A 27,911-nucleotide genomic window follows, 5' to 3' on the forward strand; every position below is an offset into this window, starting at 1 on the left:
ACTATTAATTACACTACTGTAAAAAAAAAATTAAGTTTTCGCTACACAATAAATGATCACGGCTTAAAAACCATGATAAATCAATATTATTAACTACATTAAAAAGAATCAAAGTAAAAACTTAAGTTTTTACCATAATTAGTCAATATCCATTATGATTTCTAGCAATAGCCAAAACATTTGCCATGATTTTGGACAAGGCTAACGTTTTGACTACATTTGAAGAAATTATGGACAATAATCGTTGCGGAGCCGTAGTTAATTTGTATTTTCATAATTTTTTTTGCTATAATAACTTACCGTAACGAAAAATCATATTTTTTCTAGTATACCATTAAGTATGAATAATTATTGATTTATTTCAAATGATTTACATCATCTTTTAATACTAAATATGTTATTTTGTTTATCATATACTTTCACTCATATTCATCACATGTTCGGCTTTTAATTATATATTAATTTTTATTTTTAAAATCTGTATTTTGTCTATGTGATTATATGTGCTCAAATATTGTGTGTCATGATAGTTAGTATAAATTTAAATGTATGATGAGTACTTCTACACTTTGTTATATATTATTATTAATGGAATAATTAACTATAATGCAACAAAACATTATAAATAATTTTTTAACAAATGTGAAAAAGAAAATAAAACGATTTGACATATATATATATATACATACTATCTGCATATACGATGATATCAGTATTTTTACTCAATTTTCTTATAATTTATAGAGGTTGGACATTTGTTGTAAATTTTCAGTTCTGGGGTTGAAAATGTAAATAGAGATGAAGGAAACATTAATTTGTATCATGATTATGTGTCAACTTATATCAATGTTTATCATCAGCTGATGATAAGATAATCAAGAATGGTGCACAAAGGCTGGCTGCAGGCTACCAAAATATAGGTGTTTAAATAAGACAAAGATAAAAACAGTGTGTATGTGTGTGTGTGTGTGTGAGAGAGAGAGAGAGAGAGAGGGGGGGCTAATATTCCATTCCATCCCCATTTGCTACACTCAGTAAACGACGGAAAGATTTGGGATGTCATTGTTTCCTGTTGTCAACAAGAAAATTTCAATTAAAAAAACGTTATACCACTTTTTGTCTTTTCCAAAAAGATTAGTTTAGCCAGAGTGGATTTTGTCCTCAAATAAAAACACCACTCCATTCTCCATTCTCCACTCTCCACTCAATCAATCAATAAATCCAACATCCACCAAAAAATAATAGTTTAGGGGTTGATTGATTTAGACATATTGTACGTATTTTTAATGTATCGATTTTGATTTAGATATACTATACGTATTTTATGATTGAAGTGTTTTTGCTGCGATCAATTTTAGAATATTTTCTTTTACCATAATTGGAATTGAACTGTGTGATGGAAACCTAATCAACTCAACATTAACGTCTCTGTCCTCTTGCCATATATATAGAACCTGGTATATATCTACTTCTATTTAGTATGATCAAACTGCTACAAGCACGGGAAGAAATGTGTATTGTTAATTGATGATTGGATTTGGTAGTCATATTGTTCAAATACAACTACTCCTATTTTGATTTAGGGGTGTGTGACGAGTTGAGTTCGTAAGTCGGCTGAATTTTGAGCGTGTCTTATGACAAAATAACATGCAAGTATTTTGATAATGTGATATATAAAATATTTTCAATACTTTATTAATTGTATTACTACTAAATTAATTAGTAGTTAGTAATTTATAACAATAAATTAAAATATTATACTATATATTTAATACTTTCTATAATTAATATAATAATATTTAATATTATTTATTTATAACAATATAATTTTATTAAAAAAATATACAAATGATGAATTTCAAATTTCACCAACAATTTTTAATTTTATTAAAAGAATATGCATTCTCTCATTCTCTTGCTTTCTCACAAGTCACGACTCTAAATCCCATTCCTTAATTCTCACGACATTCGCCAATTTCGTTCTCCCCAAATCTAAATCCTAAAACCCTAGCCCCAACCCAACTATTGCAAGCTCCAATCCATCTACCAGCGGCGACGAGAGCCCGAACAGGTTTGCCATTTCTTCTCATATTCTTTGTCTCACCGTCGGCTTGTGTATGGGCACCGTTTGTTGTTGTCAGTATTGTGGATGGGGGCCGTTTGCTGTGGTGTATGGGTTCCGTTTGCTGTTGTGTATGAAGTTAGGGGTTGCACTTATTGAAAATACTTTATTTGCCAAGATTAGGTTAGGGGTAGCAGGGTGCTGGTTCTTACTTTTGAGGTTTAGTTTAACATTCAATTATTTCTCTCTTTCTCTCTAATTGACTCTTTAAAATGTGGAAAAAAAATGCATTATCTTTGTCATTGTAAGTGATCATTGTTTCACAAAATAAAAAAACCATAGTCTGCATCTTCGCATTTGTGTCTGTTGGCCCTTGAGATTATTTTGCCCATGTCTGATTCCGAACGTGTCCCCAATTTTTCCCGTTTATGTTGGCCCATGAATTTTGATTTTTCCCATTTACGAACTCAAGCTCGAGCTCAGCAAATTGTTTAGTTCGGGCTTGCTGAGCTCGAGCTCGAGTTCATTACATATGAATCGAGCTCGAACAATAAGAGCTCATCGAGCTTGAGCCAAAAAAAAATAAAAAATGGTCGAGCTCGGCTCGTTTACACCCCTAGATATAACCAGTGTTCGATAATATTGGTTAGAGCTCAGTAACTGGTAGCTGGAGTGGCTATCTTATTCCTTCACATACCTGCAATTAATCTGTTTGTTTCCCTCTCTTTTGGTTACGTTCTCTTTCCATTTCTTCCCTTTTCCTCACTCTTCTTCTCTTCTAACTCATCCCTTTCTTCCTTCTAGTTCAACCCAGGAATCAGTGCCTTACCAAATACCCCGCCCAACGCTGGCACCATATTCCCAAGCTCCGCCGCCGGTTGAATTTTTTCCCCTGCTCACATCGCAACTGGCTGCCGAGCCTAATTTACACATACACGCAGGCAACACACCCCTTGGTGGTTCTGGTGTGATATGGATAGCGCAAAACAAAACAAAATTAGAAAGTTTGAGGAATTCGTTGACCGGCGCTTGAAACCTGATCTTGTGCATGCTATTGCTCAACGGTAAACAAACACCCCGCCATCCCCTTAGGGCCTATTTGAGGTGTCATATTCGTTTGCTATTCTACATTTGATTCATACGCCGTACACAGTTTTCTTTTCAACCCATGTTTCAGTTCTGGCCCTTGGTTCTGCACTTCTGCTTTCTTCTGGTTTCTGTTTTAGGCTTTTATTTTCAGCAGTAAAAATAGCTGTTTTTGTCATGCTTCTGCTTTATGAAAGTCATGAGGATGGGAGGAGAATAGAACTATTGCAGCAATGGCAATGCCTGTATCAATGGATTTTTTTCAGAAAAGATTCAAATGATTGATTTCTTCCAGTTATTTCGCAGGGACAAAGTCTTTGAGCAACAGAAGATTTTGTATCCTATTTCGTTCGATTTACCGCATATGTTATTTTGGTATATTGTTGCTTCAAATCAGGCTGCAGAATCAGATAGTTGAATATAGCATTGCTAACCTAACAGTTTATAATTTTGTATGCTCCAGAGTTTTGTCAAGTTTTATTGTAATTGCATTGCTTTTCTTAACTTGACTCCTTGTAGCTCTGATCTTAGAAGAAACATTGAAAATTTGGAGAAGAACAGTGTTACCAGTCTGAGGACGCTGGTCAACCTTGGTTCTGAAGTTTATATGCAAGCTGATGTGTATGCCTTCATACCCCCTTTAAATGTCCTCAGTGATGGTTAGACTATCATTTTATTATTGAAGTTTTTTTTAGCTTCTATGAAACCACTGCTGTGAAGTTTTCCAGATCAGGGGACACTAAAATGTTGTAAGGGAAGGCTATTTAACCATTATTAAGACAAAGCCTGTGCTACACTTAGTTCATGCCTCACGGGTAAAGAAGCTCACAACATAACTTGCTAAATGAACTCCAAAATCTCATAACCAGAATGAAAATCTGTGACCTCAAGAATTTATTTATTTAGAATGATTTATTGGTAGAAATAACCTGTAAATGAAGTGAAGTAACAGAGAATAAATATATTGAGAATTCAGGAGAATTTTTTCCGTGTTTATAAAGAGTGACTAAAAGGTATGATACTAAGCAAAATGTGGAAGGACCATGAATCGATCTGTACCAAGGTTGTTGATTTTTAAGTGAATGAATGAAGTTAATGTCAATCTACATATGGTTGCTTGTGTTTGCAAATTTTCAGGCCAGATACGCGGCATATATTTGTAGATGTTGGACTTGGATTCCATGTGGAGTTTACCTGGTCTGAAGCTCTAAACTTCATAGCTGCCAGGGAAGAAAAGTTATCCAGGTAGGTCTACTGATAAACCCCAAGGACTCTGAATGCATAGGATTAGAAGATGATAACTAAGCTGATTTTGTCCAAAAATCGATATAATTCCTTGGTGTTGTATGAAATTTGATATTGACAATCTTGTCCTGTTTTGCCAATGACATCCACGGACCTCTCTTAAACTCTCCACACTGACCATTTATTAAAAAATGAAGCATCCAACACTTGCTTCCCTCATTTTCCTACTGTTGAAGTTGGCTTCCATTTTTAATGTCATGTTTGATAGGTGCATGCATTTTGTCATCATGTTTTCATTTTTAGTATTCGTTGTGATATATTAACAGGAGAAGATCCAATTATATTGGAGGAATCGGATGAATTTTTTGTAAGTTCTTGAAAATATATTGATGTGTTATGTTGAAACAGAAACAGGTGACTAAGCATGTAGGTGGGTGCTAATTAGCTTTTGATTAACTTAAGAGTTCTCCATATACTTAGAAGGCCATGAGTCTGAAAGAGGCCTGGGATGTTGCTTGAATTTCTTTCTGTCTTTTCTTTTTTTTTTGTCCCTGTGTATTTATTCTTTCTTTTAGGTGGATTTGGTAGTAACAGGGACCTGGGGGATTGAATGCATCAATAGAAAGTAGTACTTGCTTCATGATAGTAATGTCTTAGTTTTGGTTAACAGGATTTTTGAAGCTGTTATGGGTGGGATCAGTCTTAAATGCTGTAGTTACTCTCTTATGTTCTTTTCTTCGAAGCATCAGTTGCATCCAAAAATGACTCTGGGATTTTTATTCGATAGCATAATATAAGCCAAGCTGATATTTACTTTCGTATGGCATAATGCTATTTACTTTCACGCAATTAACTAAATTTCCATTTTTCCGTGTAGGCAAATAGAAGAGTACACTAGCCTGATTGCATCAATAAAAGCTCAGATTAAGATGGTAATTTTGCCGCTCCCCTTTTCACTATTCATACTTTAGTCATGCCTCCAGTTTACGTCAATATCCAAAATATGTACCCAATAAGAACATCTTTAATATTTATGCTTGAGAGAAAACCTTACACTATACTAGATGCTCTCATTGAATCAATAGTCAGCTAAAAGAACATTGAAATTTCAATATGAGTATGTAACTTGAGTTGTGAACTTGAAGCACTCAGATGGTTTGCAAGTTTGTTGACAACAGATTCGTTGCAGGTATGTGAAGGAATAAGAGAGCTACTCCAGCTACCAGTTACTGAGCTCTAACCAATATCATCGAACTCTGGGGACATTTCCCGCCCAAATTTTGGCCTTGCTCACTGAAATCCCATTATTCAGATCATGAGATTAGGGGACTCGAAACATCTGATCATATGTCTGACGACAGTTCATTTGAAATTTTGTACTATACAAGTCATTATCATGGTTGCCTGTCTTAAGCTCTCAAGATAGCATTGGCAACATGCAGCTACAACTTATACTGAAAATATCCAGAACTAAATTTTCTTTCATATTAATTTTGATCTATTATCTAGTTAATTTAATTTTATGAAATAAATATAATAAAATGTTTTAAATTGAATACACACGAGGAGTAGGCTTCGAATCACTTGTAAAAATAATTGAATACTATACTATATTAACTATACTGCTGTCTAATTATCATTTTATTTCATATATATAAATATTATGGAATTATAAGCGGGGAAGAATGAATGAGTAGTTGATGGAACTGGACAAAATCCTCGAACAGTCTCATCTCTGCGCTCCATCGTCTTCTCTCTCACTCTCTCTCTTATACATCTCCTTCCTCTGCCATCGATCATGGCTACCCATAGCCTAAACCTCTGTGGAGTACTCTCCGAAACCAAGCGTATAATCAACGCTTACTCCCGTCATTTCTTGGCCCTCTCTGTTCTCTTTCTCCTCCCTCTCTCCTTCTCTCTCATCGTCTACCCTTCTCTTTCACGCTCCCCTTCAACTGTTTCCAATTATCACCAATCCCTTTACTTCTTTTCTTCGCCCGAACCAGATATCCCCCAAATTGAAAAATCCCGTCTCCTTCTCCCACTTCTTTACGGGCTCTTTGTTCTCCTTTTCTCCCTTTGCGCTACCGCCTCTGTCACCTACAGCACCTTCCACGGATTCTACGGCAGGCCCGTGAAGTTTGTTTCCTCAATTAAGTCTATTCTCTTTTCGTTTTTCCCCCTGGCTGCGACCCAGATCCTCACCCAGATAATTGTGGGATTGATTGCCTTTGCTTTTGGGGGTTTCACGGTGTTGGTGTATAGTGGATTTGCTTTATTCGGGGTTGAAATCGACTACGAGAATGTATATTTTCGGGGCTTTGTTATCTTGATCGTTGTTTTGCTTGTGGGTTTATTGATTTACTTGCAGGTGGAGTGGTATTTGTCGAATGTGGTGGTGGTTGTGGAATCGCAATGGGGTTTGGCACCCTTGAAAAGGAGCTCGTATTTGGTGAAAGGGATGAGACGGGTTGCGTTTTCCATGATTATGTTGTTCGGAGTATTGCTTGGTCTGTTGGCTATGTCGTGCTCTAGTTTGGTGCCTGATGTGGGTGGAATTAGAGAGGGCTGGGTTAGCTGGGCATTCATTTTTCAGACGGTTGTTTACACGGGTTTTATGACAATTTTGATGCTTTACGGTATAGCTGCAAACGCCGTGTTGTTCATGTATTGCAAAGCCTTGCACGGAGAGTTGGCATTTGAGATTGCAGAAGAATTTGCACGGGAGTATGTGAGCTTGCCTTTTGATGATGGGAAGGTTCCTCATGTTGTTTATGTCGTCTAACTGCAGGATGAGCTTGAGGTTAGCAGCTTAACCTTGTTAAAAGAAAAGCTGCTTTTGGCATGTGCCGCTGTTGTTTCTATTACTCCTTTAGAAGATTAAGAATGTATATGTATAAAAAGATATTATACAAAGGATCTAGACACATGAAAATTCTAGACTTGGTACTTAAAGAAAATTTTTGTCCTGTGGCTGTAACGGAATGTTTGGTAATTCAGTGTCTCATCTCAGTTTTTAGATATCAATGGATCTGTTTTGTGTTAGATAAGAAGATATGTGCAATCTTGCTACTTAGAAAATTTTGAATTTGCATGTATTGATCATGATAAATGCTTCTTAAATAAATGAGTATACAATCGCTCAACTACTGTCATTTTATCGGGAGAATAACACTGATTTTCATGTATTCGCTACCAGGTTAAAAAGTCTAATGCAAGCTAAATTATTGAATAAGTAATAGGTTTTACAGACAAGTGGTTGGCACTTTACACAGTTCTTCTACCTTATAATTCTGACATAGATTGCCCTGGCCACATTGAAATTGTTAGAAATAGATAAACTTTGTTTTCCACAGAATGGATGTCGAACTTTCTCGTTGTGATAACTGATGTTCCATATCTTTATTAAGAAGACAGCATGCGGACTGAGTTGTGCTCAAACTTCACAAACTTTGTGTCTTATAGTAATCTCCATGAAGCTGTTGCCAATGGATTCCTTGTATTGTGTAGAGAGCGAGTGATATGGAATATATACATATATACTTGTATGAACGATCTAACGTTGCTTACAGTGTTGATGTAGTACCCAAATTCGTTGGTGTTGAGAAGTTGTTTGGAGCTCTGGTTTCACGTTATGCTCCACCTGTGAGCATTCAGTTTTTGCCCTTCTCTGGTGGTTTTAATCAGCCCAACTGTAGTCATATGTTGATTTGAATGTAAAGACGGTACACTTACTAATCTGTATGGACTATGGACTGCTTGTATACCAACTTTATGGGACTAGTTCACTTGCATTCACAGCTACCCTTCAAAATGCAGAGTGTGCTTTCTTCTTGTTGTTCAGGTCTTACTGCTGCATTTGGATTAGAATTTTTCATAAATATTTTATTATATTTCAATCAGAAGCTATATTATATTGTGGGCTCGGGGTGCTTTGCTTCAAATTGGATCACCCACCATTAATTAATAGCAAGCATCTCAGAATAGTTAGGGGGATTGTATTAAAAAATCCTAAGTTGGTTCACGAGACGATCTATGTATGTTTTTTAGTATGAAATAATGATCAGACAAGATTCAGTTCAGTTAGAGAGGTACCAATGTCATATGCCATCATCTACAAAACATATATTGGGTATGGTTTGGTTCAAATGCTTTAGGTTCTTGTTCTCAAGAACAGCATTAATTTATTAATTATTAATGCAAAATAAAGGCACAGCCACCACCTCTACAACATAATTCAGCCAAAACCAAACTACTATGTATTAATTGATTTAGTCTGAACCCAAAATAATGTCTTTCTTTTACTCTCTTGGGATGATGTCTTTCGTATACACTACTCAACATGTTGGTGCTTGTGTAAGAAACAAAAGTATTGTTTGAATATGGATATTCCCTAAGGATGTTTTAGTTTAATAGTTAAAGTTGATATTTTGTAAATAATTTAAAAGATTTTGGGTTCACGCCTTATCGATTGTTTGGATACTTGCTAATTATGCAATTATGTAAATACCGCTGCTATTTAGAAAAAATAAAAATAAAAATGAACATGAAAAATCTAATCGCTAATCATGACAATGACTAATCAACTAATAACAAAAAATAATGATAATTAAGTAAGAATAATAATAAAGTATAGAATAGAGCAATCAAACTTGTGGTTAGGAGTTCAATGACAAATATTAAAGATTATTAGTTTTTATTAACAGATAAGTCCAACAAGCTGGCTCCGGAAACATCACAAAAGGAAAATCTTGCTATTCCATTCTTTATAATATAATTTTTTATCTAGGATTTTTCCAAGATGGTACAACCACAGGCTTCATCAATTGAATTCCATCATCATCATCATTATTATTAGTATATAATTGCACAAGTTATTAAGTACTATATAGCTAAATAAATTAGTGAAAATAGCATAAAATGGTCCCGCAAACACACACGGTAAGAATTTACCCAATTCTCATTAAATTAAGTGTTATGCGCCAATTATTGTTGATTTATAATGCATGTAAATAAAATGACAGGACCTATCCTATGTTTTTAATTAAATTAAAACTTAGTGATATTTAAATAAGATATTATCTGTAGCCTTTGTTAAGTCTTTAAATCTTTACCAAATTTTTTAATTTTTGGGTGGAGATGGGAATAACTTAATTTCTTCAATGGGTTGGTAGAGTGAGGACATAAATAAAAATTTGTTGGCTCTACGGCCCCAAGTTTAAGCTCAAACCTATACTGAATCAACATTCCTCCGGCACCGAGTTTGGCTGCTTGAAGTACTCTTACTCTTGCACTCGCAGCATATCGAGAAAATCGTTGCAAGAAACTTGAATGCACGATTCTGGAAATCAGGCCTCCATGATGAGCGGCTAGTAGTTGAGAACCTCAGGTCCTCAATCACCAGAGCTGAAACCTCGGTGTGTCTCCCCTTTGTCGGACGGTCTCCCATGCAACTCCCGCAATATAGCAATGCCCGCATCATTGTCACCACCACTAGGCATGCGGTTTTCTCCAGAGGATGGCTTAGCTGCCAAGTTAGGCTTATAGGTTGTAGACCAAGAACCTCCATTTGATCCGGCTAAGGCCATTATAACGTCTGCCTGATGTGGATTAGAAAGAATGCGGAGAGATACAATCAGCAATACTGAATGCAAAGGTAAATAAACGCAGTTCTAAAGCTTGTGGGCAGACCAACTTCAACAAAATTAAGTTTTCATTTGCTGGCAAAACATTACACAGCTGTTTAGTCAATGCAGCAACACAGTTAACTTTGTATCTTTGAATTTTGGGGAACATGCATGTTTTTGAGAGCAAGAAAAAGGGATCCTGCTTCATGGCTGAGAAATTGTAGTTTTATCTAAATTACACCTACACTGTTTTCTTGAGGTGGAATTTGTCTCCTGCAGTGACAGATGTTTGACAGGCTTTGAGGTGGTTGCGTTACCTTATCTGTGCCAAGACTCCACGGGTAGAGTTGTCAGGAATTGGGTGTGATGAACTTGGTGGATTAAAAGGGTAAACACACAACAGAGATGAAAAGCTCCTATCCTAGGAAATCTAGTTAAATTTTGGATTTCACCAATCAAAGTTAATATCTGACATTTCATCACCTTTGAAGTGGAAAACTGCTAGAGGAAAGAAATTCCGGTATTTTTCCAATAAAATCATCTATGATACACAAATAGTACATAGTAAAGTTACACCACCTAAAGAAGAATGAAACCACGTCACGGGAACACCAGCTTCTTCACTAATACAGAATTATCCACAACAAACTAGACATCATCAATTCTCGTGAAGTGTTAAGTTTAAAAACGAATTTGTCTGAGGTGTGCAGATAAAAAAGCAGAGTAGTAAACTTAAATGCAACCAAAAGATGTTGAGAGAATCTGTACGAGAATCTCATGAGAATTGTGAGATCGATGGACAAAGATCATATAAAGCTATTCTCATTAAGAACTGTGGAAATCAATGTATTCTTCTGCTGCCCCTTTTCTCAATATACTTTGTTCTTTTCGCTTATGAAACTATCAACAAGTCCAAGAAGAGCACTAAGTCTTCTCTTTATTGAGCAAGCTATCTTTGATCATCCTGCCATTAAATACTAAAATGGATTTGTAACTTTTTTGTGTTGTGCTGAAAAGAATAGTTTTCACATGCAGACTATTTTTAACCCTGAAACATATCTATTACGGTGACTTAAACAGAAGAGCTATTTCATAATAACATCATATGCTTTAACATTTTCTATCCCACAAACCCTGATCAGGATGGCAATAGTTGCCTAGTCAAGTTTTGTAAAATCCATCAGCATGATGCAATCAATCCTTTCTACAAGTTTACTCTCCTACCGCAAAGCAAAGCACAGCACAAGCCATCTGATAATTGTCTAACACTCTTATTGTTAGGCAGCATACAAGCACCACACATTGTCTCGAAAGCAGAGTATAGATACATGTGGTTGGAAAATGATGGTTGTTTTCAGTTGGAAAATATAGAGTTCTGAAGAAATTGCTGTAGTGAAAGACATCATTGGATGTCAAAATTTCTTCAGATTCATTTTATATGGGTTTCTGCATGAGCAACATGCACATGAGACTTGTAGGTTTAGTAATGGGTTCAATTGATTTCCTGGGCAGTTATTTAGCATGTCTCTTGTTTCAGTTCTTCTTTTCCTTATTGCCTTGATCCCTCTCTCATTGTTTAAAGATTTTAAGCTCTTATGTGTTTTGACAAGCAAAGAAAATGCAAGGACTTAGTTACAACGGAAATATAATTTTTGAAGCATATTGCCAACTAGAGCTATGGTAGAGATAGAGAGCAAGCTGCTAATTCCCACTGTAGTTTCTTTATTTGAGAAATGTGAATAATTTTTCAAGTCAACAACATGCCATTAGGAAAACCAAACAAAAAAGGTTTTGGACATACAGTTGTGGCATTTCGTAATTCACATCCAAGCAACCAAATAAGAAAAGCAACCCTTCATTTCACATATAAAAACAAAAATTTAGGCAATCTTTCACTTCATCAATTTGATAAATCAGTAAGATACTCCAAGAAGACACAGGAACTGACCTTATTTGGATGAACATTGTCAAAAACATGTGCTTGACCGCCATAGAATATAGTCATTTGACGACCAGAGGATTCTGTTCCACGCTGACTGTTACAAAATTAATAAAAATATAGCTCGTCAAGGGGGTCTAGAATTTCAGGGTAATTTCTCAGGCATGAAACAGAAACTAGAACCTGAGTCCTGAATTAACCTGTGCGTAGTAGAAGACTCTGGTTCAGAAATGCAAACACCGGACTTCTGTTTACCACTGCGTATGAGCACCCCTGCAGGCTGTCTCCCAGAGATAGCTCCAGTTGCGTTGATTGAGCTCAAAATTCTAGATCCTTTAATCCCGGTCCTAGATCCTTCATCAGCTGCTGTCTGAGATATGAGAGAAGGGCCTACATTCGTGTCTTTAAACCTATTCGATGGGGTTTGATAGCCAAATGGCATGCCCTGACCACTACGTGGAGGGTAATGCAACACTGGGCCAGGATTTACAGCTGTAGCTCTATCCCATTTGGAAGGGTTCATATCAGTTCTACCACCAGTTGAAGATTGAGATATAAAAGAGGCTGAAATTGGCCGCATTTGATGCATACAAAAGGATGTTTCCTCGTCATGCGTCCGTCTCAGTCGCTCTCCCCCTGAATATCGCAGCAGCTGAGATTGAATAAAACTCCTAATATTAGAGAAAGCTGTGAACATCATAGAAATGAGATGACAGCAAGAATCTTTATTAATATCCTGAAAGTAGATTTAAGAGGTCTCAACTGGTATTCTCTGAAGATGGGATGGCAAGAAAGTATGAAACAGAAAAGAAAAGAACACACCTTAGTCAAAAGCGGGCTGTCTTGTGAATCTCCTTGGCCTTGTGGAAATTTATCTCTTGACGACATCATAAAAGAATCAGAGTTGCTTCGTTTATTCCCTGTGAATCTGTTACTACTTTCAGGCCCTGTAATATCGCCTCTTGATCCATAAAATGGTATCCCTTCCAAATGATTACTGATGTTTCTTTCTAACATAATTGATTAGAAAACTATTAAACCAGAATATCCTAAAATAGTCATCAACAATCTTAAAGACATAGCAGCATCAACACTGAGATTGAAATTTAAGTGACTTAACATTTTCGTCAAGTGCTATCACAATCTAAAATTACTATCAAGAAGTTCAACAATTATACTAATTATCACATATTTAATGTTTTTATTCACAGAAAGAAACGAAAAGGAAAAGACACCCCAAGACAGCAACTCAATTATCTGTTTCAGATATACATACACACACACAAACAGAGGAGACAGGTTCAAGGAACTACTCCACCAATGATCTCACATGAAACCACTCCATTTGCCAGAAGTACCAGTCGCCAAATCCACACAAACAGATAACAGAGATCATAAGTTAGAGAGCCCAGGGATAGATTACCAAATACCAGCAACAGAAAATTACCAATGTCGATTACAATCTCAAGTACCCATTGAAATTTGATACAAAAGATATAAGACCATCACATCAACTTGCAAAAGAGAACCAAAACCACACTAAAAGCACAAAAACGTCCTAAGGAAATTTCACGAACATACACAAATACAGGTGCAGAATCAAAACAAGAAAGAAGGGGAAAGAACTGAGAAAGACATCTCCTCACCAGAACCCAGATCAGAAGTAGCAGACGGCGACACTTCTGGCGGCTTCCGGCCACCGCCAACGACCGGCGGAGCAGATTCTTGGCCTTGGCCCTTGTTACCAAGAAAATCATGAAAAGTAGTGGGCTTTCCTTCAGTATCACCACCGGCATTAATACTGACATTTTGTTTGTCATTTTTACCATTGCCGTGAGCATGAGCCATGTATATTTGACAGCGATGTTAGTTATATATGTTGCATCAGAAGTAAAGGTCCCATTTTTAACATTTTCACAACACCATCATCACCAACTTCATGAAGCTCAGCTCAGAGCTAAGGCAAGAGACTTCACCAAAAATCTAAAAGAAAATTACAAAGAATTGAAGCGGTTAATACTCTGGGTTCGTAGCTTGAAGGGCTTCAAGAAAGCTAAAGTGAAAAGTCATTGTTAGCTAGAAAAGAGGAAACACTTGAGGAGGGAGCACGAATTTCAGGAAAAAAGAAGGAAAAATGATCTCACTATCACAGTGTTTTTTTAAGGTGGGGGGGGGGGGGAGAGAGAGAGAAGAAGAGCACTGAAAAGGAAAAGTTTTTTTGTTACAATTTTTAATTTTTCTGGCATAATACAGATACAAATGTGCTTTCTTCTTTTAATAACAGTACCAGTATCTTTTCAGTTCTCCCTCTCTTTTCTTTTTCTTTTCCTACCAATTACTTTTTTTTAATTATTCCGATGAATCTCTCTGTGCCCATATATGAATTATGTTGGTGGGATACATAATAGCTGTTAGAAGTGGGTTCTTTTTTATGTTCAAGAATCGATGCTTGCTGGCTCTGCTTGTGTTCTTGCACACACCACACACACAATTAAGGCCTGTGTAGATGTGTGTAAGTGTGTGTGTTAATTTTTGGGGTAGATAAAAAGAGGTGAAAACGTAAAAATAGAAAGAAGTGGCTCATGTCACTAAGAGAAAAGAAGGGGGGGGGAGAGAGAGAGAGACATGTGAGTTGAGGATTTACGTTGGTATGAGGAGTGGTGCGTGGGAGGGAATTTTGGAGCACTGATTCTCTTTCTCTCTCTGTGTAAGTGTGTGTGTGAGAGAGAGAGAGAGAGAGAGGGAGTGGGAGAGTGTGTGTATAAATGTATGTGATATTTGAGTACATATGTTGACTGCAACCACTCTCTGTCTCTGTGTTTCTATCAATCAGCCCATTACTCAGCCGTCGTTTTCTTCACATTGGCCTTTGTGCTTTCCCCTTTTTCCCATTTAAATATATACATAAATTAGTAAAATATCATTGCTCAAAGATTCTCCCTACTTGTCCGCTACATTTATCCCCCCTCTCTCTCTCTCTCTCTCCACCTAGCTATTTCCTTTTCTTTACTTATTTCTTTTTTTTTCTTTCAATTCTTACATTAATATTTGTTCGTAATATACTTTTAATAAATCAATTACAATTACATCTTTAATTAATATATACATCAAATTTAATAATTAATTATAACTATTATTACAATAAACATATTGACCGTAATATCTCAAATTTACAAATTGACATTTTTTCCCATCAATTTTTGTGAAGATTATTTATTAAATTTTATTGATTTAAATTAATCGCAATTAAACTAATTAATATTAATATTAATATTATAATTATAATTATGGATTCGAATCTGTTTATCAATTTATATTTCATCGATTATTTTTTTTTAATCAAATTAATGGAGTTGGTATAAGTTAGAAGCCAATCTTTATCAAGAATATTAATTTATAATATATATATATATATATATACAACGTTGAATAATGCACTCAAATGGATGCTTTGACTATCTAATCTATAGTAATTTTCTTATTTTGCAATGATGACCAATTGATATGTGGTTATAGGAAATATTTGATTATAGTTAATCTAAGGCAGTGGGCATTATGTACATGGATGTGGGTCACAACATTTTTTTTAATATATATATATTATTAAAAGTGGGATGAGTTATCATTTTCATACTCACAAGGTTTTATCTTGACTTTATTGTGCCATAATGACTTGTTATTGTCCTTTATTTTAATGGTGTTGGGATAAGTTTGCTAATAATATTTTAGTTGCCCCCTATGTATAGAATTATTTTCATACCTTATACTATAATAATATTATACATTGAAAATTAATTCTGTTCAAATAAAATAAAAGAATATTAAATCTTATGAAATCTAAAAACATAACAATTTTATAATTAATATATTTTTCACCCTTCTTACAATTTTCAAATTAAAGATAAATACTCCATATGCTTTGCAAATTTACAAGTACATTCTTTAAAGTTGTAGTTATAATTACTAGTATACCCTACTCAATGCCGAAACTTCCTCCAAACACATTGTTCTAACATCCCATCAAGAGGTATATCTGTAATTTTACTGCTTAATACCCGTTCTAGGAGTGTACTATAATTTTACAAAGAACGAGAACCATTTGTATAATTAAATCTAACCTCGTGACATGTCGATGTAATTTACCCTTTATTTTAAAAACCTTATACTAAAAATAATTATTTAGCCTCAAGACAGGATAAGAAGTTAGCATATGAAGTATAATATAGAAATTGATATATATCAAGTGTCTTGATTCGATTATGATTCATGAACTTGATAATGATCATATGGACCCAGCAATAACTAGTTATCACATCTCAATAATAATGGACTAGTAAAATCCTTAACCCAACCAAAAAGGTATACTAACCTCATTCTTGTGGACCAAACTACTGCAGATAAGGTAGTCTTTCGAACACTACGCAGACAAAGGTTATAAGATTACTATATTACATCAGCAGTTCACTTTATAACATCATCGTCCGCACGGAACAGAACTCGGTTCTTGGCTTTCGAACATCATCGTGATTAATTATAATACTTGGAAAAAGAAGGTCAATTATCAACTTGTAGTACATAAACGATTGAGGTTTGTGTAGCGTGTGCAACAGCAAAGTACCTGTGGCAGTTCTTCCCATCTCTGAGACGACAAAATAGCATTGTTCATGTTCCAATTCGCACAAGAATTATCAGATTATAGCAAAGTTCAATAGGTTTCTTAGCCACATCTGATCATCTTGTGGTAAAGAGTTCAGCCTCTGTTTAGTCTGCCAAGAATTCCAAGAAGTATCTGCGGAAGTTACTATAAGCTGTAGGAGTTGGTAAACTGATATACTACATCATCATTGTAAAGATTGTACTATAGCGTCGTCCACCAGATCACCGGCCTCCATTGATTTACAAGTAGGAGAAGTTGAGCCGGACCCAAGAGCACAAATCAATCCAACATCCCTAGTATATGAAACGTATTGATTCAATTCATTATCCTCCAAGGAATAAAACACTTCCAACGTCGTCTAGGAGCAATACATTTGATACATCCTTCCAAAGCTCCAAAAAAGGTTTCAGGAGTTATATTTTGGGTTTTCAATCTTCTTTCTCATAAGCATCCAATGATCCAATGTCCCTCATCCAACCTTCCTTGATAGAATATCTTCTTCTATGCTAAGAGATGGTATGCTTGGATCCTGTCCGAGGTGTCTGCATTGTGATGAACATTAAAAAATTAAAATCATATTCCAAATATAGGAGCCAGGGAAGGAAGGCTCCAATGAGTTAACTAAAATTTCACCTCAAGTTGGATTTTCGCTGAATACTATCCATTAACTTCTGTGCACTGAGTACAGAGTTCTCTGGTCGATTTTTGTGCTTGACAAGCTCCCTTGGGTTTTCACATGTCTTTAAGATATCAGACATGGCCTCAGCTCTCTGTATTATAGATATTTTTCTTTCATGTGAAGAGTTTCTATATCCCTTGTACGTATCAGGCAGCTTTGTTGAGTGGGGTACTGATTTCATTAGATCATGAAGTTTCTGTGATGTTTCAATCATTCCCTGCCTCTCTAATTCCTCAGCCATTCTCCGATACGTGAGATGCTGAGGAATAATACCTCTACGAAACACGTCCTGAAATTCAGAAACAGCCTCATCATATCTGCGCATTCTCCATAATAAATGCATCAGCATGGTACTAGAAGCCAAGTCCAAATCAAATCCTCTAGCTCTCATCTCCTTGATAATTTGCACGGTAAGGTCCAGTTTCCCTTCTTTGCACAACATTTTCACCAGCAGATGATACGTAAGCCGATCTGGTTCATACCCAGATCTGATCATTTTGGTATAAAGGTTCAAGCCAGCTTCAGTTTTGCCAACCTTCGAGAAGTACTTGAAGAAATAACTATAAGTTGTAGGAGTTGGTAAACATTTATTATCAATCATCATCTTGAGGATCTTGCTAGCCTCTACCAGATCACCTGCCTTGCAGAAGCCCTTCACCAGTGAATTATAGGTCGATATAGTAGGACCAAGTTCTAAAATTGAGAAACGTTCCAGCATCCCCAGTGCCTCTTCAAACCTGCCGGCTTCTCCTAACGCATCTATTATTGGATTATACACAATGGCATTGGGCTCAACTCCTTCTGCCTTCATCTCATTGAGCAACTCCATTGCCATGTCAGGGAGGCGCATTCGGCACAATCCTTCAATGATGGTCCCATACGTTACAACAGTTGGTTTCACATTCTCCTTTTTCATCTGCACCCAAAGCCGCTTAGCATGCTTAAGTCTACGCGATCGGCACCATCCATTCAGCAGTATATTATATATCCTGATGGGTGGTAACCAGCTTGGATCTTTTGCCCTGTGCTTATCGACGTACTGCGAGGCTGCCCTAACATGTCCTTCTTTGCATAAAGCGTCTAACAGAGTCTCAAATAAATTCTTTTCTGGGTCTAAATCACGCAAGAAATCCAAACTAGACGCATATTCAAATGTCCGAATGGCTGCCAGGGGAAGACCTGTGTCCATAGAAACATGTATTAAGCAAAAAAACACACCAGAAACAGAATCAAAACTGCAAAAGCGGACAACACTCTGAAGCGAGATCGCTCTTACAATCATTAAGTATTATAATCCAAAGCCAAAATAAGAATAGAAGTCCACGCATAATAAAGAACAGTGTCCAATTAATCGCTGAAAGTTCCAACTGATAGAAAAGAAAAACACGTAACAAATTGTTCCTTACTCGAGACAACACTGAAGAAAACTATCAAAATTCTATGCAAGAAAGTATAACAGCCAAAAATTACAGAAATAATGAAGATGAACGCCTACTGCTTATAATCCCTGGAAAATCCAGCAAAACTGAAATCGTACCTGCGCGTGCGTATCTCCTAATCATAATGAGAAAAGTATCAGAATCGGGCCTTCTGCTAGGATCTCCTTTAATCTGATCAAGAATTAGGCACCAAGCTGAGTCGAACTCTCGGGCCTTGCCAAGAGAATTAACCATGGCATTGAAAACGGCCATGGAAAATTGGAAATCAGGCCGCTTCTGCGCCCAATTGAAGAGCGTGAACAAGGGTTTTGGAGTGGAATCAAAATGGCTAAAAATTTGGAGTAAAAGGTTAGGGCTTGGACTGATTTGGGCCGCGGTTAGGGCCTCTTCCATACCATCCCCTGGCTGGAGGGACGGGTTTGAGAGAAGCTCGGAGATGCGTGTAAAATCTGAGAGGGCGGCGGAATCAGGGTTTTGGGGGAACGAAGATGGTGGGTGCGGAGGGTTTTTATTTAGGAGGGGAATTGGGATTGAGAATGATGATTGGGTGGAGAGAAGCCTGAGGCGGCGGGCCGCGCCGGCGGCGGCTAGGGAGAAAACAGAGCGGCGGATGTTCATTAGTGTGTGGGTGTGTATATAAAAGCAATTACAATAATCTTTTCACGAATTCATAAGGTCTCTTGGCTTGTAAACGAACCATTGGGCAAAGTAAAAACTAATATATGTGTCCACCAGAAATAGTAGCAATGATGATTATCATATTTATACAATTTCAAGAAAACCAAAACAAAAATCTGGAAACCTAGCTTGCCTAGACACAGAAAAAATGAAATGTTCTAATGATTTTACTTAGTATTCTCTGATATTCTTGTAGCTTCTTCTCAGGCACAAGGTCAGCATCACCGTAGAACAATCAGAACAAGAAAAGAATGTTTGTACTAAATTTCGAGACTAATGATTTCTTCAAGGCTCAAGAATGACACAAAATCTTGTTGTTGAACAACTTTACAAGTATCCTATGCAATTATATAAGTTCCCTCCTTCCTTTCATCTCCTCTGGAAGTTGAAGGACTTGATTGAGAAAGCAAAAGTCACAGCAAACAGCACACAGAAACCAACCACAACAATACCAGCAATGCCCAGGAAATCATGCCTGAAACCAAACTGATGTTTGAGCAGCTGTTTTATTGGCATTGAGTGGACTCCATCAGTAAGCCTAACTGATTCATCCACGTCTCCGTACTGGGACGTTAGAAGTCCGTATAAGCTCCAGGCTATCGGATTGGCCCAGTAATACCATCTCCACCATATGGGAATCCTCTGAAGACAATGGAGAATCATGATAAGAGTTACTCAAATCAATATTAATTTGATACATTGGCAAAGTCAGTGCATAGATTACCATGTGAGAAATCATGAAGCCGCTGAAAAGGTTCCACATCATGTAGAATGGGGCAGCAAGGATTGCTGCGACGTTGTGATTGGGTGTGACGGAAATTGTCATCATCCCAAAGAAGGTGAAGTAGAGTAACGTGAAATACATGAAATATATATACCAAAGAAACTTCCATACATTCCACTCAAAGGATGCCATGAAGTAGAAGATAGCGCTGTAAATGAGGGACTGCACGCAAACGTAGGGGAATTCAACTGCCACCTGTGAAACAAGATTTAGTTAGATTTTTTAATAAAAACATGTGAGAATACTGAATACGCTTTACATTACTTGGATCAGAAAAAGAGAGGTCGAAAATCGTGCCTGGGCAAAGGCAAATGGTAATGCAGAATACATTCCTGCAGCTCTCTCCCTGTATGAAACGAACCTTTCAACAAAAACCACTGGCTGCACAGAAGTCGCATTTGTTATTCCGATGAATAAAACAGCTGCATACATGGATCCCATAGCATTGAATATATCCTGTTGGGATTCCCTGTAAAGGTAACACCAGAAGATGGTATTCAGCACATGAACCATATTTCCATTCAAGAAATCTAGGAAAAATCAGTCCAAGAACAAGGAATTGGAAAGTAAAAGATAGCAGCAAAGAGATCAGATGCTCAATATAAAGGGTATAGGAAAGTAAATGTTCAGAGAGGAAACCTTTTGGAACCAAATTTCCAGCATATTGTTCCGAACATCAATGAGATGATAACAGTGTAGAAGAAGCGTACGGCAGTATATTGTGGGTTCCGCCAGTATGAGAGGTTCTGCTTCCAAAGACATGCCAGGAACTGACCAAAAAATGACAGAGAGTATTTGCTTGGGAAGCTCAATTCTTTGGTATCCTTATCTGGCTTGCTTAACCTCTCAACCACCATCTTATTTTGCCTGAAACAGTGGGATACATAAAGGTATGTATTTTAACAAATCCACAAAATTTTGCCCTCCAAGGAGTAAATAAGCACTTACTGAAACAAAGTTGATCGGCGATAAATTTCTGCAAAGTCCAAACCCACACGATTTTCTTCCGCTGGAGATGTAACTTCAAGAATCCAAGCTGCAGGGTTATATCCAGGTCTTATTTTTTGAACTCCTGGAATAGCCTAGGAGACAAAAGAATAAAGTTCTGGTTATAAGTCAAGATCAGAACATCATAAAAAAGATTGATTAGCATTTGGTGGAAAATGGTGCACCTCAAAGTAACGAATAAGTTTGATAGAATTTTTGCCCAATGGACCTGCATAAATGAGCTGTCCGCCTCTTTTCATTAATAGAAGCTGGGACAAGTGAGAATGAAAGATCAGATCTTTGGCTCCAGGCAAGCTCATCTAAAGATCACTTGCTAGAAAAGAAGAAACCTCATCAAAAGATTCAAAAATGTCAATGCTGGGCTGGTGAATAGTGCAAACAATCGTCCGACCAGTGTCAACAATGTTCCTTACAGCTCTCATCACAATTGCTGCAGCCCTGGCATCAAGTCCTGAAGTAGGTTCATCCATGAATACAATAGAAGGATTGGCAACAAGCTCAACTGCAATTGTCAGCCTTTTTCTTTGTTCTACGGACAAACCATTTACTCCTGGTACACCTACTAGTGCTCTACGTAATGGAGTTAGCTCAACTAGTTCCATAACCTCATCCACAAAAGCCTGTAAATCATTTTCAAACAATTTAATAAGAGAAAAATACACGAAAGCAGTACGAAAGGGATAAGAAAAGACACCAAGAAATTACTCTTTGTGTAGCAAAGTCACACTGAGAAGATAGTCGGAGCCAAGCAGAAAACAAGAGTGATTCATGTACAGTGAGACATGGAGAATGAACATCATTCTGTTCACAGTAGCCAGAAATCCTTGCAAATGTTTCTTGATTCTTGGGATATCCAGAAACATAGATACTGCCTTCAATATGTCCGCCAGTTTTCCTACCGGCTAAAACATCCATGAGTGTAGTTTTACCAGCACCACTGACACCAATTAATGCAGTAAGCACTCCAGGTCGGAATGCTCCAGTTACATCTACCAGTAGCCGCAACCTGTCCGGAAGACCCTGTCCCTTCAGTTCCTGAAGCATGAAATAGCTAAACATAGTCACATATCTCAGAAAAATCAGTTTTGTTGATCACACTCTCATGCTAAAATTATATTGTTGATATACCATAGGAATGTCAACATAATAGCTGATGTTGCTAAAACACATGGAAAGAGGTTCAAATGGAAGAACCATTCCTTTGCGTTTGCAAATACTCTTGCCTGCCAAGATTTGTGAATGTAAAAATAAGATACAGTCCCAAATCCTGAAAGGAAATTAAGCAACAAGTAGCTCTTTGGCAAACCAGTGAATGAGTGTGAATGTTGCAAAAATTCTCCAAAAGCTATTATGGAAGATTCAGAGTTCTTTGGCAAACCAGTAAATGAGTGTGAATGTTGCAAGAACTCTCCAAAAGAAATAATGGAAGGTTCACTGTCATGTTCCTTGTCTTTGTCGTGATGATCCGCCAGGGGAACAATAGCTTGTTGATTCCCTAGAGCTGCAAAAAAATTACAAAGAGATAATTAGAGTTCACCACATGGATCAGATCACTTTGACAGCAATAATAATGGTTGAAAACACCAATTTAACAGATGCACATAAATTTTAACATTGTCGAAACAAGCCATATACTGGTTCATTTGCCAGTATTAAACCGCTGTAGGATAACGTCTACATTCTCTGAGTTATTTTAACATACTTTGAGTATGTGGTGAGACAATTTACAATATTATCTGCTATCAACTTCTTGTATCAAGCAGTCACAAGTACTTGGTTAAGAAAGCTTCTAATTATAGTCTGAAACTGAAATAAGGGAGCCAAAGCAGTCAAAATATGCAAAAGACAAACTATTATAACCAGATAGGCCTTGATAATTATTTTAAAATGCCAATGATAAGGGCCTCTGCTTCTCTAAAGTTCCTTATTTGTTCTCCGCTAATGCCCATACTTCATTTCATCATTGGTAAGTTATGCAACAGCTAAATCTTGGAGCTTTCCCCAATCTATGGAGCCATCACAAGTTAGTTTAAGGAATGAAACTTACGGTTTAGGTGAGTCAGAAACAAAGTGAAGAGGGTGTTGAATAACAATGTATATCCAAGTAATGCTCCAAAACCAATCCAGTACCAATGGTCATCTGGAAATAAACTGCGAACCTTCAGCAACATTTCCCCCAAAGACAAAGTACTGTTGTCTCCAGCTTTCTAACATCAGGAAGAAGGAAAAGTTTATCAAATACAGAAGAAGGTGTATGTACTTATGAGACAGACAAAAACAAATAACCAGCTGAAAGAGTTCTTTCATGTAGATATTGTCCTTGATATGGAATCAAGCAACTGGTATTGTGGCCTTTTAAGGCAGCATTAGCTAAAACAATCTTAACCAGACAATGGGTAATTGATTCGAGCATCTTTTCCGTTTTCCTTCTTAAAGATAAATAAAAAAAAAAAGTGCTAATTCAACTTTATTATAGATAAAGAGTATTAACTGATTTGTATGAAATATTTTCGAGATAATTATGTTCATAAACAATTGCCGGAAAGTTTGTGGTAGCCTTAGACTTAGTTAACACCAGTAAAAATGTGAGACCCACTTAGTGTACATGGGGAAATTGTTGCATATTTAAGTAAACAAAGGTATAAATGAGACAGAAATGGCACCACAAGATGTGAATACCTTATCCCAGGAGTGACCGAGAAATTCATTAACTGAAGCTGCACTTTGGGCATACATCATCGGGGAGAACCAGTAACCCCAGATCCACCAAATTGGGATGCTATCTGTTAGGATAAAATATCCAAGCACGAATGAGGTACAGTAAAATTATTAAATGAACAGCTAAGGGAAGAAATGCGGTTCACTATCAAGTAAAAAGTAAAAGGGCACTATCAATGACCTCTTGAAATTATAAATCCCCCTAGGACCATCACAACCAGCATAGCAAAAGATCCAAATGTGTTAGCAACTACCATATTTCGCCCTAGTGATGCCATCACACGAAAAAGACCTATAGACATCTGGTGCAAAGCGAAGTATATCAAGAACTGCAGGAGGCATCTGTAAAATATAAACAAGTCAGATTTGCATCCATGTTTAAATATTAGTCAAAAGAAAATACAGAGGACTGAATAAAAATGGAAACCATATAAATATACCTGGTTATTTGAGGATCAAAGCCAATGGCATAATATGTAACTGCCACCCATAGAAAAGATTCTACAAGTGAAAGGGGAATACTCAAAAGCCAAGAGGGAAGAGTGTATATCCAGCAGGGGTAGAAACGCAAATCTCTGTGCTTGTAAAGAACAGGAAGCTTAGCTATCAACATTGGGACCTCCATAAATCCATTAAAAAGAATCATAACTATCGCAAAGTAAAGGGCACCAAGGTAGACTCCACCGTCCTCAAGAGTATTATGATGCATTGTTGTTCGGAAGAACACACTCATCATGATCAAAATAATCAGGAGTAGCTGCAAATAGGAAGATGCTCTTAGGTAAATTTTTGCGGTCTAAGGAACAACAGACAACTCCAGAAAAGAGCTTAACATGTAACCTCATTGGCTGAGGATTATAAGAGATATCGAAAAAGTATTACCTGAATGAATTTGAAAACAAAGACAGGAGAATTCCGCTTCAGTAGTAGCATCTGCCAGGAAAAACTAATCCTCAGAAGCTTAGCCCTTGTTATACCGTAAGTCTTGGTAGATAGGGCAGCTGGATGATTGTAATGTTTATTAAATGGAATGGCCAACTCCCGTGCCAACGAATTACCAACACGAAAGGATTGAAAAGCTTCTACAAACTTTGCCACAGGTACGTAGTTGTATTGACTATTGAGGAACCAGTACTGCTCTTGATCCTTTTCAGATATTACCTGAACATAATGTTGAAGTGATAAGCTTCAGAAACAAGAACCAACAAGTAAATTTTTACCTCCACAGCTTGAACTCCGAATGATTACCTCTTGTAGAAAGTCAGCAACATTTTTTCTGGATGGACACTTGAAACCCATAAATGCAAAAAACTCAACGGCAGCTTCACGGGGCCCCTGATAAACAATTTGCCCCTCACTAAAAAGAATTATGTCATCAAACATCTCATAAGTCTCCGGGTCCGGTTGCAAGAGGGATACTAGCATTGTACAATCAAGAGCATGAGTTGTGTGCCATAGATATTTGATAATTTGATGGGTAGTTGAGCTATCTAGCCCTGTTGATATCTCATCCAAAAAAAGTACCCTAGAAGCACCCATAAGCAGTTCAGCTGCCAATGTTTCTAAGTTAGTAATTCTAGCTGAAAATTTTCTATAGCAGCAATTGAGCACCATCAGAGCAATTAAGGATAACTACCAGTAGTGAGCCGCTTTTTTTGTCCCCCTGATATCCCTTTAAGCATTTCATCTCCCACCAATGTATCAGCACAAATATCCAGTCCTAAAATCTTTACATAAATTTCAGAAACAATACATAAGAAATGTTCAAAATGTTAACTAGCAACATGATCAAATGATTGTTGCTCTTGTTTCCACTGCAGAACCTATGATCCTCAATATGATAATAAACAAATTGATAAAACAGAAGTGACAGCACGTGAGTTGCACAAGCTGTCTTTCAGAGAATGTGGTGAAGAAAGAACAAGAGTTGCAAAAACTTCAGAAAAGACAACAAGAAATTAAGTAATTTTTTGGCATACAAATAACAGAATATGAATATGAGATCTGGGCATATCTCTTGTGCTATTTGACTTATTCTTCTCAAAAATTAGAAAATATGACGCACCTTCATGATGTATTCAACAAGAAAACTTGTCTGTTGCCCCAACACTACTGCCTAGGAGAAAACAAGTATTTCAATGACAGAAACAAGTGCTGTGGCCATCAAATAAATGCATATGCCATTTTAATCAAAGATAACTTCAATCAGGAAGACATACCTTGATAAAAATATCAAGATCTTGATCCGGGTTTATTCCAGCACTTTTTTCTCTTCTTAGAAGTTCCATGAGCATTTCTACAAGGCAATTCCAAACCGAATTCATAAACGGATGAGAAAAATGCATGAAAACCTTTTTTTTCAACTCTGTTGAGATAATGTCTAGTTGATGTACCATGTTTATATCCAGGGCCTTGACATTGTCCTGATAATTCAAGAACCTCCCTCACAGTCATTTCAGAAATGTGCCAATCCTGCTGGCTGGCATATGCTGCGGTCCTCTGAGGAGTAAACTCCTCTAGATTATGTCCATTGTATGCAACTTTCCCTGACATCTTCAAAGCAGGTTCTGTGACTTGTAAGAATTGAACAGGCACAAGGTCCAGATATGAACTCAAAATACTCTAAGGTGAACTGCTCCAGCAGGTTATATTCTAGGCATCCAGAGAATTGAAACTTGGCAATATTTCTATAGTGTGAGATTATGTCCAGATGACGAATAAAAGTCCTGTTACCTGCAGACTAGGTGCAAGGCGACCTGCAAGAGCCAAAAGAAATGTCGTCTTCCCAGAGCTTGGAGGGCCCAGAAGCAGAGTCAACCTAAACCATAACTTGAGTCATTAAATTCAGAAACAATCACTTTAGCTTGATATTTGATTGAAGCTCTTGCTATACCTTGAAGGCCGTATGACACCATTTATGTTCTTCAGGATAGAGAATTTCTGTTTTCTTCCAGAGAAAATCCCTAGCTTCCTCAATAAAGCCTGTTTTTCATTACATATTTCCACAGACACAGTCAGGCTAATTCAGGACACAATCCTTTCATTTTTTACCTGATACTTTTACTCTGCAGGCCTACCTCAGTCATGTCAAAAATAAAATTGGGTATTGTTGGCAAAGCTCTACTCCCTACATGGACTAATGCATCCACTTGCAAATTCTGAAATCGAACCTCAACTTTTGGAAATTCCAGGCCGACGCTGTAACGAACATGGATAGCATTTGAATAACAGGAACACACTAACAAGCAGCTTAAAAGTTTTCACGCAGTAAGTTCTAAATCATCCTGCTATCAGAAAAGTAGAAGACAAACAAAAATCCCACACTTTAACAGCATAACGTCATTCTTTAATCCAATTTCTTGGCATAAATTTGGGCATGTTTAACTAGTAGGATAAAAGATATAAAAACGTAGCACCCACAAGATCAATAACCTGAACATTGAAACATACGCACAGAATCCTGAAAGTTCTCGTCCATCAATTAAACTAAACCCCATATAATCAAGAAACTGCGTAGGAAAACAAAAAACACACAGAATCTTGAAAGCCTTACGCATCAAATCTCTGCCTAACTCTCCTGAAAAACCCCTCAATGTCTTCATTGACTGCATTAACCAACTTATCCAAGACTTGCTTCTGTTCTTGCTCCTTGATCCTCCGAACATCAACCAACGAAAGCTCCCCAGCAACATTTCTGAAAAGCGCTGTCCGGGCTCTGTCATAAGTAGGAGACCTCTGCAAAGCAGCCAACACGAGGGCCTCCTCCTCATCACCATTAATACTCAATGTGTTTCTTGAAAACATATTTTTCTGGGACGAGACCCCAAATGTGGAGGGAAATTAAGAGCAACTCCTCTGACAAGGGAAAGGGGTTTCCTGGAGATGCTTTAAAGAAACAATTGAGGGCCTAATTATGAGAGGAGAAAGCATCCTGAGTGGCGTCCGATGGGTCAAATCAGCAACAACTTTAGAGGCTGGAAGCGGTTGTT

General features: G+C 37.0%; 5 protein-coding genes across 9 annotated transcripts; 2 read left to right on the forward strand and 3 right to left on the reverse strand.

Moving 5' to 3' along the window:
- Positions 1 to 1,910: 1,910 nt before the first annotated feature.
- On the forward strand, positions 1,911 to 5,878 carry LOC105164812 (Prefoldin chaperone subunit family protein). The gene is made up of 7 exons (XM_011083593.3): positions 1,911 to 2,071; positions 2,867 to 3,126; positions 3,455 to 3,484; positions 3,668 to 3,769; positions 4,286 to 4,393; positions 5,271 to 5,325; positions 5,583 to 5,878. The coding sequence occupies exons 2-7, from the start codon at positions 3,035 to 3,037 to the stop codon at positions 5,631 to 5,633; spliced, it is 438 nt and encodes a 145-aa protein (XP_011081895.1). The 5' UTR covers positions 1,911 to 2,071; positions 2,867 to 3,034; the 3' UTR covers positions 5,634 to 5,878.
- A 149-nt stretch (positions 5,879 to 6,027) lies between these two features.
- LOC105164811 (uncharacterized) lies at positions 6,028 to 8,298 on the forward strand. Of its 2 annotated transcripts, none has more exons than XM_011083592.3 (2): positions 6,028 to 7,196; positions 7,966 to 8,298. In XM_011083592.3, exon 1 carries the CDS (start codon positions 6,192 to 6,194, stop codon positions 7,176 to 7,178), a length of 987 nt encoding a protein of 328 aa, XP_011081894.1. In that variant the 5' UTR covers positions 6,028 to 6,191; the 3' UTR covers positions 7,179 to 7,196; positions 7,966 to 8,298. The 2 variants fall into 2 exon arrangements, with proteins under 2 accessions (XP_011081894.1, XP_020550356.1); XM_020694697.2 differs by having other exon boundaries at positions 7,977 to 8,298.
- A 1,235-nt stretch (positions 8,299 to 9,533) lies between these two features.
- On the reverse strand, positions 9,534 to 14,686 carry TIFY8 (TIFY domain protein 8). Of its 3 annotated transcripts, none has more exons than XM_088881318.1 (5): positions 13,606 to 14,680; positions 12,782 to 12,906; positions 12,160 to 12,611; positions 11,969 to 12,056; positions 9,534 to 9,993 (listed from the first exon to the last, which is right to left on the reverse strand). In XM_088881318.1, the coding sequence occupies exons 1-5, from the start codon at positions 13,805 to 13,807 to the stop codon at positions 9,787 to 9,789; spliced, it is 1,074 nt and encodes a 357-aa protein (XP_088737444.1). In that variant the 5' UTR covers positions 13,808 to 14,680; the 3' UTR covers positions 9,534 to 9,786. The 3 variants fall into 3 exon arrangements, with proteins under 3 accessions (XP_088737444.1, XP_011081893.1, XP_088737445.1); XM_011083591.3 differs by having other exon boundaries at positions 12,782 to 12,969; positions 13,606 to 14,663; XM_088881319.1 differs by lacking the exon at positions 9,534 to 9,993 and adding an exon at positions 10,243 to 10,342 and having other exon boundaries at positions 12,782 to 12,969; positions 13,606 to 14,686.
- Positions 14,687 to 16,319: 1,633 nt separating this feature from the next.
- LOC110011231 (Pentatricopeptide repeat (PPR) superfamily protein) lies at positions 16,320 to 19,363 on the reverse strand. Of its 2 annotated transcripts, XM_011083589.3 has the most exons (3): positions 18,833 to 19,363; positions 17,250 to 18,474; positions 16,320 to 17,158 (listed from the first exon to the last, which is right to left on the reverse strand). In XM_011083589.3, the coding sequence occupies exons 1-3, from the start codon at positions 19,350 to 19,352 to the stop codon at positions 17,086 to 17,088; spliced, it is 1,818 nt and encodes a 605-aa protein (XP_011081891.1). In that variant the 5' UTR covers positions 19,353 to 19,363; the 3' UTR covers positions 16,320 to 17,085. The 2 variants fall into 2 exon arrangements, with proteins under 2 accessions (XP_011081891.1, XP_088738251.1); XM_088882125.1 differs by lacking the exon at positions 16,320 to 17,158 and having other exon boundaries at positions 17,246 to 18,474.
- A 96-nt stretch (positions 19,364 to 19,459) lies between these two features.
- Positions 19,460 to 27,910, reverse strand: LOC105164808 (ABC transporter G family member 32). The gene is made up of 24 exons (XM_011083590.3): positions 27,476 to 27,910; positions 27,000 to 27,120; positions 26,816 to 26,904; positions 26,656 to 26,740; positions 26,316 to 26,475; positions 26,142 to 26,218; positions 25,988 to 26,038; positions 25,559 to 25,649; positions 25,171 to 25,472; positions 24,805 to 25,083; positions 24,363 to 24,679; positions 24,104 to 24,264; positions 23,884 to 23,987; positions 23,252 to 23,411; positions 22,583 to 22,705; positions 22,333 to 22,427; positions 21,910 to 22,239; positions 21,534 to 21,824; positions 21,369 to 21,452; positions 21,145 to 21,278; positions 20,836 to 21,063; positions 20,494 to 20,665; positions 20,137 to 20,391; positions 19,460 to 20,054 (listed from the first exon to the last, which is right to left on the reverse strand). The coding sequence occupies exons 1-24, from the start codon at positions 27,724 to 27,726 to the stop codon at positions 19,782 to 19,784; spliced, it is 4,233 nt and encodes a 1,410-aa protein (XP_011081892.1). The 5' UTR covers positions 27,727 to 27,910; the 3' UTR covers positions 19,460 to 19,781.
- Between the last annotated feature and the right edge of the window lies 1 nt (position 27,911).

This window comes from Sesamum indicum, linkage group LG6, assembly GCF_026168435.1.
Source record: "Sesamum indicum cultivar Baizhima isolate 11 linkage group LG6, ASM2616843v1, whole genome shotgun sequence".
NCBI lineage: Eukaryota > Viridiplantae > Streptophyta > Magnoliopsida > Lamiales > Pedaliaceae > Sesamum > Sesamum indicum.